Source organism: Coregonus clupeaformis, chromosome 7, assembly GCF_020615455.1.
Source record: "Coregonus clupeaformis isolate EN_2021a chromosome 7, ASM2061545v1, whole genome shotgun sequence".
Taxonomy (NCBI): Eukaryota; Metazoa; Chordata; class Actinopteri; order Salmoniformes; family Salmonidae; genus Coregonus; species Coregonus clupeaformis.
The window spans coordinates 65,637,559-65,653,329 of record NC_059198.1 but is presented as its reverse complement, the minus strand read 5'-3'; the positions used below and the strand labels follow the sequence as shown (position 1 = coordinate 65,653,329).

The window sequence follows — 15,771 nt, the reverse complement described above, 5'->3', positions numbered from 1 at the left end:
TTTCATAGCGACGCTAAAGGCAGTGTTGTCTGACTTTGTGTGTTTATAGTTTTGTGCGTAGCTTCAGAACGTGTGTGATCATTGCCTGAGTGCAGCAGAGTGTGACAAGCTATTCAGTGGTGTATGTGTGTGTCCCACCCCTGAACAATAGAGGAGCTCCATTTAGATGGAAATGGGCTGGTGGTATGTCCAACGGAGCGTTGAGACACCATGATGCATACCCACAAACCCCTGCAGCCCTCCCCATGAATCCCACTGACGTTTGTGTGTGTGTTATGAAGGGGGTAGGGGTTAAGGTAGGGTACATTTGAGTAGGCCTATGTTATGTAGTGGGAATACTTTGTCATTGTCGAGTTGGACATAGTTCAATCTATGCTAGTCTATACTAGCAGTGTTGCTAACTAACCCACATTGACCATTAACCCTTCATGTATATACTAGCAGTATTGCTAACTAACCCACATTAACTATTAACCCTTCATGTCTAGACTAGCAGTGTTGCTAACTAACCCACATTGACCATTAACCCTTCATGTCTATACTAGCAGTATTGCTAACTAACCCACATTAACCATTAACCCTTCATGTCTAGACTAGCAGTGTTGCTAACTAACCCACATTGACCATTAACCCTTCATGTCTAGACTAGCAGTATTGCTAATCGATCATGGTTATTTACTGGATGGGGGAGTGATTTTAAGGGTTACACACATATAGGAGTCAATGAGGGGCAGCTAGCTAGTGACTCGGGCGCTAAACAAAGCCGTTTAGACACACTACACATCTCTCTGTAGGACAGACACACACAGAAACAGAAACAAACACACACAGACACAGCCGTAAATGCATTAGCGAGGGGAGGTGAGGGGAAAGGTTGGGTTAGTTACATAACGTGTATAGAGTTTCTGTTATACCCCTACCAGAGGAACTAGTCCCATTTACACAGGCCATACCAGGAGGATCCTGACCCCTGATCTGTCCATAACATTACACAGGCCATACCAGGAGGATCCTGACCTCTGACCTGTCCATAACATTACACAGGCCATACCAGGAGGATCCTGACCTCTGATCTGTCCATAACATTACACAGGCCATACCAGGAGAATCCTGACCTCTGATCTGTCCATAACATTACACAGGCCATACCAGGAGGATACTGATCTCTGACCTGGCCATAACATTACACAGGCCATACCAGGAGGATACTGATTTGTCCATAACATTACATAGGTCATACCAGGAGGATCCTGACCTCTGATCTGTCCATAACATTACACAGGCCGCAGCAGGAGGATCCTGACCTCTGATCTGTCCATAACATATTACACTGGCCATACCAGGATACTGATCTCTGATCTGTCCATAACATAACGTTACACAGGCCATACCAGGAGGATCCTGATCTCTGATCGGTCCATAACATTACACAGGCCATACCAGGAGGATTCTGATCTGTCCATAACATAACATTACACAGGCCATACGAGGAGGATCCTGACCTCTGATCTGTCCATAACATAACACAGGCCATACCAGGAGGATCCTGATCTCTGATCTGTCTGTAACATAACATTACACAGGCCATACCAGGAGGATCCTGATCTCTGATCTGTCCCTGAGATAACATTACACAGACCATACCAGGAGGATCCTGATCTCTGATCTGTCCGTAACATAACATAACATAACATAACACAGGCCATACCAGCAGGATCCTGATCTCTGATCTGTCCGTAACATAACATTATACAGGCCATGCCAGGAGGATCCTGATCTCTGATCTGTCCATAACGTAACGTTACACAGGCCATACCAGGAGGATCCTGATCTCTGATCTGTCCTTGAGGTAACACAACTTGTTTTTGGAGCTGGGCCTCTCTCTGCACCTGTGTTCAGAAAATGACCACGGATTGATTTCCTTATAATGCTGATGTACTTGTAGATGTGTATCAATATTTGAGTCATTTAGAAGGTCATTCATCTTAAGGTTAGTATGAAGAAACAATCCCCTATAGTATGATGGGAGAAGGAAAGCCCTCTGTTTATAATTCAGTCAGGAAAATCAGCTGAATTATTGACACAAGTGAGTCTTGGCCAACCACAGCATTCTAGCATGGCCTCATGGGCCACTGGGATTGGACCAGGGTAAGGGGAGGGACCTCCACTGGGATTGGACCAGGGTAGGGGGAGGGACCTCCAGTGCCACTGGGATTGGACCAGGGTAGGGGGAGGGACCTCCACTGGTATTGGACCAAGGTAAGGGGACGGACCTCCAGTGGGATTGGACCAGGGTAGGGGGAGGGAGCTCCAGTGGGATTGGACCGAGGGTAGGGTGAGGGAGGTATTCTCTATTACAAACCATTTTAATTTGTAGTGTTGATGTTGTAGCACCTGGGGCTATAACACACTACACACACAGTGTTATTCTTTGAAATGGCAGCGCTTTATAATTGCGTTCCTTGCCTCATAATTTACTATGTCCCAGTTTTGGAGGGTGATTTGCATAAAGGGCTACCTCTTTCTGCTCTCATTTAAATACCCCCTCCCTCACCCATCATTATATTGAGTATGGAGTGGGGGTTACACCAGGGTTGTGTTCATTAGGACTCCCCATTTGTATAACTGCTTAGACAGTACCTCTCCATTTCTCTCTGTTTCTGACCTTTTTCTTTAGTTTGGTGCTTATGAACAAGACCCACGGATGTTGGTGATGAATGGGTCGAGAATAGAGATTTTGTTGGATGCTTGAGAGATGGTGTTGTCACCAATCTGTCCATGAACAGTAGGAAGGATGAGCGCTGAGAAGCAGTGTTATTGTATTGTGACAGAGGTTGGTTATTTAGGGAATGCTGTCATGGACCACCCATACACAAAAATGTATGCACGCATGACTAAGTCGCTTTGGATAAAAGCGTCTGCTAAATGGCATATTATTTATTATTTATAACACAAGTGGGTAATGATGTATACTGAGGGATGCCAGAAGACAGGAAGCAGGGGAGAAACGGGGACAGAGAGTTATAGAGAGACGGGGGACAGAGTTATAGAGAGACGGGGGACAGAGTTATAGAGAGACGGGGGACAGAGTTATAGAGAGACGGGGGAAAAGAGGGACAGAGTTATAGAGAGACGGGGGAAAGAGGGACAGAGTTATAGAGAGACGGGGGAAAGAGGGACAGAGTTATAGAGAGACGGGGGACAGAGTTATAGAGAGACGGGGGAAAGAGGGATAGAGAGATATAGAGAGACGGGGGAAAGAGGGACAGAGTTATAGAGAGACGGGGGAAAGAGGGATAGAGTTATAGAGAGACGGGGGAAAGAGGGACAGAGTTATAGAGAGACAGGGGAAAGAGGGATAGAGAGTTATAGAGAGACGGGGGACAGAGTTATAGAGAGACGGGGGAAAGAGGGATAGAGAGTTATAGAGAGACGGGGGACAGAGTTATAGAGAGACGGGGGACAGAGGGATAGAGAGACGGGGGAAAGAGGGATAGAGAGTTATAGAGAGACGGGGGACAGAGTTATAGAGAGACGGGGGACAGAGGGACAGAGTTATAGAGAGACGGGGAAAGAGGGACAGAGTTATAGAGAGACGGGGAAAGAGGGACAGTTAGAGAGAGATGGGAGAAGGAGGGACAGAGTTATAGAGAGACGGGGGAAAGAGAGACAGTTGGAGAGAGAGTTATAGAGAGACGGGGGAAAGAGGGACAGAGAGAGAGAGAGTTATAGAGAGACGGGGGAAAGAGGGACAGAGAGAGAGAGAGTTATAGAGAGACGGGGGAAAGAGGGACAGAGTTATAGAGAGACTGGGGAAAGCGGGACAGAGAGAGGGACAGAGACACCGTCGTCCCGATGGTGGGAAGGCAGGCGACAAGCTTAGGTCCAAAATAAGCCCATAGAAACGCATTGGGCTTATTTTGGACCGATTTTGGCGAGAGTGAAACCTCTCGCTTCTTCTCTTACTCTACGGTTTACACACACACCAAGCCCCTCCCCCTACCACTCACAACAACAAAGATGAGCGATCACTTCTTCTTCTGACAAGCGGTTTCAACTCGCTATTTGCATTTGAGGTTTGGTCCAACAGAATCGGTCATATGGACACTGGAAACACATTGAGACATTTATTTTACTGTAATAGAGGAGAAGTTAACCTTTCTAACCATACCCTGTATATGTTTCAACTCCTCAGATTTAGAGCAGAGCAGTCAATACTAAAACGGATGTACCAATGAAAAATTTTCTGGAAAATTAATGCCCAGTTTGTCTCGCGCGCATTACGGTTCCACGTATCGCTAGTAGCATTTTAGTCAAATAAAAAATGTTATACTAGCTGTTTTAGTCTGTGTTTTATAAACGTGCAATAAGCAAAAACAATTATATAAGGAATTGCCAACTCATTCTGAGAAATAAGGTAGGCCACTTGATTTCAACATCTGAACAAAGTGAACAGGCTAGCATGCTGTTCAAACAGCTGGAGAAGGACAGGAGGGTGTGTTCATAACAATTCAACTGTTTTGCCCTGTTAAGCTAGCAAATAGATCCAAGTTGGCTAAACTTGAAATGTAAGTATTAGCTGTCTACTTACTAGCACGTGGGCTTGTGCTTGAGAGATTGTTTATGAGACCTGTGTTAATTTTCTATAATGCCTGCTACAATTATGCATGGGTTCTGGTTACGTTTGTACATTTTTATAGACCGACCCGAAAGCCAGATCAGTGATTATTGCAAAAAAAGCAGGTAAAACTATTTAACTTAGCGGTTAAGAGCTTTGTGCCAGTAACCGAAAGGGAATCCCCGAGCCGGGGTAAAATAAAATAAATATGTCGATGTGCCCTTGAGCAAGGCACTTAACCCTAATTACTCCTGTAAGTCGTTCTGGATAAGAGCATCTGCTAAATGACTAAAATGTGTTATGGTTGTGGAAGGCATATATTCAGCCTAGGTATAATTTCACAAGCCCTGAATTCATTAGATTATTGCTGGCTGTTTTAAATGCAGTGCATTTGACCTTTAATTGTACAACAAAGCTTATTTAGAGAAAACATTATATTTAAAGATATATATATATCGTGAATTGCTCATAAGTTTGAAAAAATCGACATATGAGTTTTAGGCCATATCGCCCAGCCTTATGATCCTGTGGTGTGGACGTATGAGTGAGCCTATGATCCTGTGGTGTAGACGTATGAGTGAGCCTATGAGGCCTATGATCCTGTGGTGTGGACGTATGAGTGAGCCTATGATCCTGTGGTGTGGACGTATGAGTGAGCCTATGAGGCCTATGATCCTGTGGTGTGGATGTATGAGTGAGCCTATGATCCTGTGGTGTGGACGTATGAGTGAGCCTATGAGGCCTATGATCCTGTGGTGTGGACGTATGAGTGAGCCTATGAGGCCTATGATCCTGTGGTGTGGACGTATGAGTGAGCCTATGAGGCCTATGATCCTGTGGTGTGGACGTATGAGTGAGTGTTAGATTAATTTGTATTTTAAGAATAATGACTAAAGGATTTCACCCCAAATACAGTATAAATGTTAGAATTATCATGTAGTGTCAACCCACTAACAGAGGGGGCGGTACTAAGCATTCATGGGTGAAGGGGAAGGCGGAAACTGTTTAGAAAAGCCACCTAAAGGTGGGAGGAGTCAAGTTCAGGAGGTATAAAACTGTATGTGTTTTTGGCGGCAGAGCTCTCCATGAATAAAAATATAAAAAATCCTTCTTCGTGGTTATGGACCTTGAATCATTTATGATTAAAACCAGAGCCTTACAACCTCTGGTAATGATTCAAGCTTAGGTTGAATTAGAGATAGAAATTCACATGACAGTGAGCCTATGATCCTGTGGTGTAGACGTATGAGTGAGCCTATGAGGCCTATGATCCTGTGGTGTGGACGTATGAGTGAGCCTATGATCCTGTGGTGTGGACGTATGAGTGAGCCTATGAGGCCTATGATCCTGTGGTGTGGATGTATGAGTGAGCCTATGATCCTGTGGTGTGGACGTATGAGTGAGCCTATGAGACCTATGATCCTGTGCGTGTAATTCGGCTACAACATCTGGTCTGTGAATATTTCCGTTTCGTGATGTGTGGTGGAGTTTTAGTGCAAGACTTGTTCGGTAACAAATCCGGTTTCTTTAACGAATCTTGCAAGCTTTTTAAGATATTCAATGAAGAAGTTGACCAATTCTGAATGTTAATATCTAATCTGTGTCTCTCTCTAGGTACTGATATCTCCGTAGGAGAGGAGGTGGCCATCAAGCTAGAATGTGTGAAGACCAAGCACCCACAGCTTCACATCGAGAGCAAGATATACAAGATGATGCAGGGAGGAGGTACGACACTACACCATACATCTGGCCTAGTGATCATCCTACCAGCTCTTATCTAGATCACTGTAACTGGCCTAGTGGTCATCCTACCAGCTCTTATCTATATCACTCCTGTAACTGATGTATTGGTTATCCTACCAGCTCTTATCTACAGTGGGGAGAACAAGTATTTGATACACTGCCGATTTTGCAGGTTTTCCTACTTACAAAGCATGTAGAGGTTTGTAATTTTTATCATAGGTACGCTTCAACTGTGAGAGACGGAATCTAAAACAAAAATCCAGAAAATCACATTGTATGATTTTTAAGTAATTAATTTGCATTTTATTGCATGACATAAGTATTTGATCACCTACCAACCAGTAAGAATTCCGGCTCTCACAGACCTGTTAGTTTTTCTTTAAGAAGCCCTCCTGTTCTCCACTCATTTACCGTATTAACTGCACCTGTTTGAACTCGTTACCTACAGTGGGGAAAACAAGTATTTAGTCAGCCACCAATTGTGCAAGTTCTCCCACTTAAAAAGATGAGAGAGGCCTGTAATTTTCATCATAGGTACATGTCAACAATGACAGACAAAATGAGAAAATAAATCCAGAAAATCACATTGTAGGATTTTTTATGAATTTATTTGCAAATTATGGTGGAAAATAAGTATTTGGTCAATAACAAAAGTTTCTCAATACTTTGTTATATACCCTTTGTTGGCAATGACACAGGTCAAACGTTTTCTGTAAGTCTTCACAAGGTTTTCACACACTGTTGCTGGTATTTTGGCCCATTCCTCCATGCAGATCTCCTCTAGAGCAGTGATGTTTTGGGGCTGTCGCTGGGCAACACGGACTTTCAACTCCCCTCCAAAGATTTTCTATGGGGTTGAGATCTGGAGACTGGCTAGGCCACTCCAGGACCTTGAAATGCTTCTTACGAAGCCACTCCTTCGTTGCCCGGGCGGTGTGTTTGGGATCATTGTCATGCTGAGAGACCCAGCCACGTTTCATCTTCAATGCCCTTGCTGATGGAAGGAGGTTTTCACTCAAAATCTCACGATACATGGCCCCATTCATTCTTTCCTTTACACGGATCAGTCGTCCTGGTCCCTTTGCAGAAAAACAGCCCCAAAGCATGATGTTTCCACCCCCCATGCTTCACAGTAGGTATGGTGTTCTTTGGATGCAACTCAGCATTCTTTGTCCTCCAAACACGACGAGTTGAGTTTTTACCAAAAAGTTCTATTTTGGTTTCATCTGACCATATGACATTCTCCCAATCCTCTTCTGGATCATCCAAATGCACTCTAGCAAACTTCAGACGGGCCTGGACATGTACTGGCTTAAGCAGGGGGACACGTCTGGCACTGCAGGATTTGAGTCCCTGGCGGCGTAGTGTGTTACTGATGGTAGGCTTTGTTACTTTGGTCCCAGCTCTCTGCAGGTCATTCACTAGGTCCCCCCGTGTGGTTCTGGGATTTTTGCTCACCGTTCTTGTGATCATTTTGACCCCACGGGGTGAGATCTTGCGTGGAGCCCCAGATCGAGGGAGATTATCAGTGGTCTTGTATGTCTTCCATTTCCTAATAATTGCTCCCACAGTTGATTTCTTCAAACCAAGCTGCTTACCTATTGCAGATTCAGTCTTCCCAGCCTGGTGCAGGTCTACAATTTTGTTTCTGGTGTCCTTTGACAGCTCTTTGGTCTTGGCCATAGTGGAGTTTGGAGTGTGACTGTTTGAGGTTGTGGACAGGTGTCTTTTATACTGATAACAAGTTCAAACAGGTGCCATTTAATACAGGTAACGAGTGGAGGACAGAGGAGCCTCTTAAAGAAGAAGTTACAGGTCTGTGAGAGCCAGAAATCTTGCTTGTTTGTAGATGACCAAATACTTATTTTCCACCATAATTAGCAAATAAATTCATAAAAAATCCTACAATGTGTTTTTCTGGATTCTTTTTTCTCATTTTGTCTATCATAGTTGACGTGTACCTATGATGAAAATTACAGGCCTCTCTCATCTTTTTAAGTGGGAGAACTTGCACAATTGGTGGCTGACTAAATACTTTTTTCCCCCACTGTATATAAAAGACACCTGTCCACACACTCAATCAAACAGACTCCAACCTCTCCGCAATGGCCAAGACCAGAGAGCTGTGTAAGGACATCAGGGATAAAAGTGTAGACCTGCACAAGGCTGGGATGGGCTACAGGACAATAGGCAAGCAGCTTGGAAGGCAACAACTGTTGGCGCAATTATTAGAAAATGGAAGAAGTTCAAGATGACGGTCAATCAGCCTCGGTCTGGGGCTCAATGCAAGATCTCACCTCGTGGGGCATCAATGATCATGAGGAAGGTGAGGGATCAGCCCAGAACTTCACGGCAGGACCTGGTGAATGACCTGAAGAGAGCTGTGACCACAGTCTCAAAGAAAACCATTAGTAACACACTACGCCGTCATGGATTAATATCCTGCAGCGCACGCAAGGTCCCCCTGCTCAAGCCAGCGCATGTCCAGGCCCGTCTGAAGTTTGCCAATGACCATCTGGATGATCCAGAGAAGGAATGGGAGAAGGTCATGTGGTATGATGAGAGAAAAATATAGCTTTTTGGTCTAAACTCCACTCGCTGTGTTTGGAGGAAGAAGAAGAAGGATGAGTACAACCCCAAAAACACCATCCCAACCGTGAATCATGGAGGTGGAAACGTCATTCTTTGGGGATGCTTTTCTGCAACGGGGACAGGACGACTGCACCGTATTGAGGGGAGGATGGATGGGGCCATGTATCGCGAGATCTTGGCCAACAACCTCCTTCCCTCAGTAAGAGCATTGAAGAAGGGTTGTGGCTGGGTCTTCCAGCATGACAACGACCCGAAACACACAGCCATGGCAACTAAGGAGTGGCTCCGTAAGAAGCATCTCAAGGTCCTGGAGTGGCCTAGCCAGTCCCCAGACCTGAACCCAATAGAAAATCTTTGGAGGGAGCTGAAAGTCCGTATTGCCCAGCAACAGCCCCGAAACCTGAAGGATCTGGAGAATGTCTGTATGGAGGAGTGGGCCAAAATCCCTGCTGCAGTGTGTGCAAACCTGGTCAAGACCTACAGGAAACATATGATCTCTGTAATTGCAAACAAAGGTTTCTGTACCAAATATTAAGTTCTGCTTTTCTGATGTATCAAATACTTATGTCATGCAATAAAATGCAAATTAATTACTTAAAAATCATACAATGTGATTTTCTGGATTTTTGTTTTAGATTCCGTCTCTCACAGTTGTAGTGTACCTATGATAAAAATTACAGACCTCTACATGCTTTGTAAGTAGGAAAACCTGCAAAATCTGCAGTGTATCAAATACTTGTTCTCCCCACTGTATATCACTCCTATAACTGGTGTATTGGTTATCCTACCAGCTCTTATCTAGATCATTCCTGTAACTGGTGTATTGGTTATCCTACCAGCTCTTAGCTATATCACTCCTGTAACTGGCCTAGTGGTCATCCTACCAGCTCTTATCTAGATCACTGTAACTTACCTAGTGGTTATCCTACCAGCTCTTATCTATATCACTCCTGTAACTGCTGTATTGGTTATCCTAACAGCTCTTATCTAGGTCACTCCTGTAACTGGTGTATTGGTTATCCTAACAGCTCTTATCTAGGTCACTCCTGTAACTGGTGTATTGGTTATCCTAACAGCTCTTATCTAGGTCACTCCTGTAACTGGTGTATTGGTCATTCTACCAGCTCTTATATACACTATATGGCCAAAGGTACGTGGACACCCCTTCAAATTAGTGGATTCGGCTATTTCAGCCACACCCGTTGTTGACCGGTATATAAAATCGAGCACACAGCCATGCAATCTCCATAGACAAACATTAGCAGTAGAATGGCCCGTACTGAAGAGCTCATTGACTTTCAACGTGGCACCGTCATAGGATGCCACCTTTCCAACAAGTCAGTTCGTCAAATTTCTGCCCTGCTAGAGCTTCCCCGGTCAACTGTAAGTGCTGTTATTGTGAAGTGGAAATGTCTAGGAGCAACAACGGCACAACCGCGAAGTGGTAGGCCACACAAGCTCACAGAACGGGACCGCCGAGTGCTGAAGCGCATAGCTGTCACGAGAATTTCTATCTCTAATTCAACCTAAGCTTGAATTATTACCAGGGGTTGTAAGGCTCTGGTTTTAATCATAAATGATTCAAGGTCCACAACCAGCAACAATGATCTGTATTTTTATTCATGGAGAGCTCTGGCGCCAAAACCCATACATACTGTTTTATACCCCTTGACACACACAGGCACTTTGCTCCGCCCACCTTTAGGAGGCTTTCTTAAACAGTTTCCGCAGTCTCCTTCACCCTGGAATATTTAGTCCCGCCCCCCTCTGTTAGTGGGTTGCCACTACATTATAACTCTTAACACCGTTCACACATTTATACTGTATTTGGGGTGAAATCCTTTAGTCATTATTCTTAAAATACAAATTAATCTAACAATAGCGCTTAAAGATAGCAGTGAGTGTTGCAATCGAGGACAGACTGAGTTCCAATCTGTCTCTGGAAGCAACGTCAGCACAAGAACTGTTAGTCGGGAGCTTAATTAAATGGGTTTCCGTGGCCGAGCAGCCGCACACAAGCCTAAGATGAGTGGTGTAAAGCTCGCCGCCATTGGACTCTGGAGCAGTGGAAACGCGTTCTTTGGAGTGATAAATCACGCTTCACCATCTGGCAGTCCGACGGACGAATCTGGGTTTGGCGGATGCCAGGAGAACGCTGCCTGCATTGGACTGTGGGTGTTTTTTATGGTTCGGCCTAGGCGCCATAGTTCCAGTGAAGGGAAATCTTAACACTACAGCATACAATGACATTCTAGACGATTCTGTGCTTCCAACTTTGTGGCAACAGTTTTGGGAAGGCCCTTTCCTGTTTCAGTATGACAATGCCCCCGTGCACAAAGTGAGGTCCATACAGAAAGGGTTTGTCAAGATCGGTGTGGAAGAACATGACAGAGCCCTGACCTCCACCCCATCTAACACCTTTGGGATGAATTGGAACGCTGACTGCGAGCCAGGCCTAATCGCTCAACATCAGTGCCCGACCTCACTAAATGCTCTTGTAGCTGAATGGAAGCAAGTCCCTGCAGCAATGTTCCAACATCTAGTGGAAAGCCTTCACAGAAGAGTGGAGGCTGTTTATAGCTGTGAAAGGGAGACCAACTCCATGATTTTGGAATGAGATGTTCGACGAGCAGTAACTCCTGTAACTGCCCTGCGCTGTGCTGGGTCCAAACCAGAACACACCACCCTTAATGTACTGCTATTTATGTAACTACAATCACATATCTCAACACATCCCTCTTATACACAGTCCCCTCACCCCCTCCTCACCTCACCTTACACCAAACACTCCCCTAACATAAATAATAATCCAATCCCCTTACCAACCCTCTCCTTTCACTCCAGTTGTCTGACCCTGTCTGCCAGATGGCTCTAGTCCAGGCGTGACCTATTGATCCTGGTGTAGATGGAGAGTGTGGTGTAATTAGCTGAGGATGAAAAGTCGACGGCATGCTCACATCAAACGGCCTGTAGTGGGCTGTCAGAAAGTCTTCAGGTGCCGGGTTCAAAGATACAAAATAAAAGGGAAACCCCGCCTTCACTGGAATACTGTTGCAGTTTGAATGTATTGTTGACCTCTCACTGGAATACTGTTGCAGTTTGGAATGTATTGTTGACCTCTCACTGGAATACTGTTGCAGTTTGGAATGTATTGTTGACCTCTCACTGGAATACTGTTGCAGTTTGAATGTATTGTTGATCTCTCACTGGACTACTGTTGCAGTTTGAATGTATTGTTGACCTCTCACTGGAATACTGTTGGAGTTTGGAATGTATTGTTGACCTCACTGGAATACTGTTGCAGTTTGAATGTATTGTTGACCTCTGCTGCTGCTAAAAGACACAAACTGCTAAAGTATTCCAGCAAGTGCAGGTTTTCCTTATTTTCATTGTAATTAGCTGAGTAACAAGACACAGCCAGGTTAGCCCTGTCCTGAGGTTATTAGCTGAGTAATAGAACAGTGCCAGGTTAGCCCTGTCCTGAGGTTATTAGCTGAGTAATAGAACAGTGCCAGGTTAGCCCTGTCCTGAGGTTATTAGCTGAGTAATAGGACACAGCCAGGTTAGCCTTGTCCTGAGGTTATTAGCTGAGTAATATGACACAGCCAGGTTAGCCCTGTCCTGAGGTTATTAGCTGAGTAATTGGACAGAGCCAGGTTAGCCCTGTCCTGAGGTTATTAGCTGAGTAATAGGACACAGCCAGGTTAGCCCTGTCCTGAGGTTATTAGCTGAGTAATATGACACAGCCAGGTTAGCCCTGTCCTGAGGTTATTAGCTGAGTAATAGGACACAGCCAGGTAAGCCCTGTCCTGAGGTTATTAGCTGAGTAATATGACACAGCCAGGTTAGCCCTGTCCTGAGGTTATTAGCTGAGTAATAGGACACAGACAGGTAAGCCCTGTCCTGAGGTTATTAGCTGAGTAACAGGACACAGCCAGGTTAGCCCTGTCCTGAGGTTATTAGCTGAGTAACAGGACAAAGCCAGGTTAGCCCTGGGGTTAGCCCTGTCCACATTAACATACAGCCTCACCACGATGTCAGTCAGGGTCCTTTGTGACCTTTATCCTGGCCAGTCAGTCATTAAGGATCCTCTATGACCTATACCCTGGCCGGTCGGTCAGTCAGGATAATCTGTGACCTCTACCCTGGCTGGTCAGGATCCTCTGTGACCTTTACCCTGGCTGGTCAGTCAGGATCCTCTGTGCGTGTGTGAAGGTGTGCTCGCCCCTCCAGGGTGTGTGCTGTGTGAATGTGTGTTTCCCCCCCAGTGTGTGTGTGCGTTTAAAGGTGTGTTCACCCCTCCAGGGTGTGTGTTGTGTGAAGTTGTGTTTTTCCCCTCCAGTGTGTGTATTGCGTGAAGGTGTGTTTCCCTCCAGGGTGTGTGTTGTGTAAAGGTGTGTTTCCCTCCAGGGTGTGTGTGTGTGTTTAAAGGTGTGTTCTCCCCTCCAGTGTGTGTATTGCGTGAAGGTGAGTTTCCCTCCAGGGTGTGTGTTGTGTGTGTTGTGTAAAGGTGTGTTCCCCTCCAGGGTGTGTGTGTTGTGGAAAGGTGTGTTTCCCTCCAGGGTGTGTGTGTTGTGTAAAGGTGTGTTTCCCTCCAGGGTGTGTGTTGTGTAAAGGTGTGTGTTGTGTAAAGGTGTGTGTTGTGTGTGTGTGTGTAACAGCCTGCAGTCCCAGTAACAGGCCTATCCTATAGAGGGAAGGGGGAGGTGTGGGGGAGGGGCAGAGTCGCTCGCTGCATTTCTCTTCTCTGGGTCACCTCCATCCATCCTCCAGCTCATGAATATTCATACACTGTGTGTGTGGTAAAATGAGCCTCCAGTGTAGCAGCGAGAACAAAGCACAACCATGTTGTATTATATGATCAAAAAGAGACGACACAATGCTGCACTACCATCATCATTATCCCCTTGGTCGTGCAGCAGGGTAATGAGGACTAAGGGGATAATGATGATGGTCGTGCAGCATGGTAATGAGGACTATCATCATTATTGCCTTTGTCCTCATTACCCTGCTGCACTACCATCATTATCCCCCTGGTCCTCATTACCCTGCTGCATGACCATCATTATCCCCTTAGTCCTCATTACCCTGCTGCATGACCACCGTCATCATCATCCTCTTATTCCTCATTACCCTGCTGCACAACATCATCATTATCCCCTTAGTCCTCATTGCCCTGCTGCACGACCATCATTATCCCCTTAGTCCTCATTGCCCTGCTGCACGACCATCATCATTGTCCCGTTAGTCCTCATTACCCTGCTACACGACCATCATCATTGTCCCGTTAGTCCTCATTTCCCTGCTACACGACCAACATCATTGTCCCGTTAGTCCTCATTACCCTGCTGCACGACCATCAGCATTATCCCCTTAGTCTTCATTACCCTGCTGTACGACCATCATCCCCTTAGTCCTCATTACCCTGCTGCACGATCATCATCATTATCCTCTTAGTCCTTATGGCCCTGCTGCACAATCATCATCATTATCCTCTTAGTCCTTATGGCCCTGCTGCACAATCATCATCATTATCCTCTTAGTCCTCATTACCCTGCTGCACGATCATCATCATTATCCTCTTAGTCCTCATGAACCTGCGACGCGACCATCATCCTTATCCCCTTAGTCTTCATTACCCTGCTGCATGACCATCATCCCCTTAGTCCTCATTACCCTGCTATCCTACTGACCACTGGATCAATACACACCATGTTGCTCTATCAATATTGGCTAATCAATATGATATATATAATATTGCTTTATAAATTGCTCTACCAGGGTCGTATTCACTAGAGACCAAACGTTAGAAAACGGACTGAAACAGGGAGGGGCTATCTGAACTTGTCCAATAAGAAACACAACATTTTTGTTTTAAAACGTTTGTCGTTACAATATGTTTTGCTAGGGTTTGCCCTAATGAATACGTCCTGGAACAGAATCAGATGAGAGGAAGCTATTTTAGATGCAAGATATGTCTCAAATGGCACCCTATTCCCTTTATAGTGCACTACTTTTTACCAGGGTCCATAGGGGTGTAGTCAAAATGAGTGCACTATATAGGGAATAGGGTGCAATTTGGGACGTAGACAGTCTTATTTAGTGCTGCGTGACCCTACAGGTCCTTAGATGGACACTGTATATTTGCTGCTTTATATATCCAGCAGTCTAGTCTATGTAGTCTAAGGTTGAGCTGCTTCTAAATATATGTTGCTGTATCAGTGTTTCCCCTATAGTCATTTAGCAGCGCCGGGCCGCGCTGTTAAATCATAGCCGTCACTCCAATTAAAAAAAATATCTATGTTGTTTTTAGAATATTAAAGCCCCTGGGGGTCTGCAAATAAGTTTAGAGGGTGTAATACAATGTAATATTATTAAGCTACAGATATATTCTTAAACCTCAGCAACATGGGCCTGGTAGACTCACAGGGATATTGGTATCCACAGTACTCAATACAATTATTATATTTTAACATAAATGCACAGTAGTTTAAAGCTAGAATCCTTAGTTGCTACATCCATTTTTGGTATGGAATACCATGATATACCCATTGATTCTTGAAGAATATAACTTATGAATGCTTCATGAGCTAAGTTCAACTGTCGTACCCCATCAGAACCCAAAATACTTTATTGTTTTACTCCAATGTTTGTAAACAATGTAAATGTAAAAGAAACCACTGTATAGCCTCAACATTGTTACAACTCTACTTTTGATATCATAGATGGTCAGTCCTTGCATCCGTAGCTCTTTCTAATTTGAGTGGTTACATTTCTCCAGGCCCATCCCTCAGCTTTTTACCAAAACAGAGGCTTGT

General features: G+C 44.9%; 1 protein-coding gene across 1 annotated transcript in view; it reads left to right on the top strand.

Moving 5' to 3' along the window:
* The window catches only part of LOC121569978 (casein kinase I-like), a 51,296-nt gene that overhangs the window by 11,432 nt on the left and 24,093 nt on the right, over positions 1-15,771 (top strand). Inside the window, exon 2 of the mRNA XM_041881377.2 lies at positions 6,233-6,343. Coding sequence (XP_041737311.2) covers positions 6,233-6,343 — 111 coding nt within the window. The remainder of the gene's footprint in view (positions 1-6,232; positions 6,344-15,771) is intronic.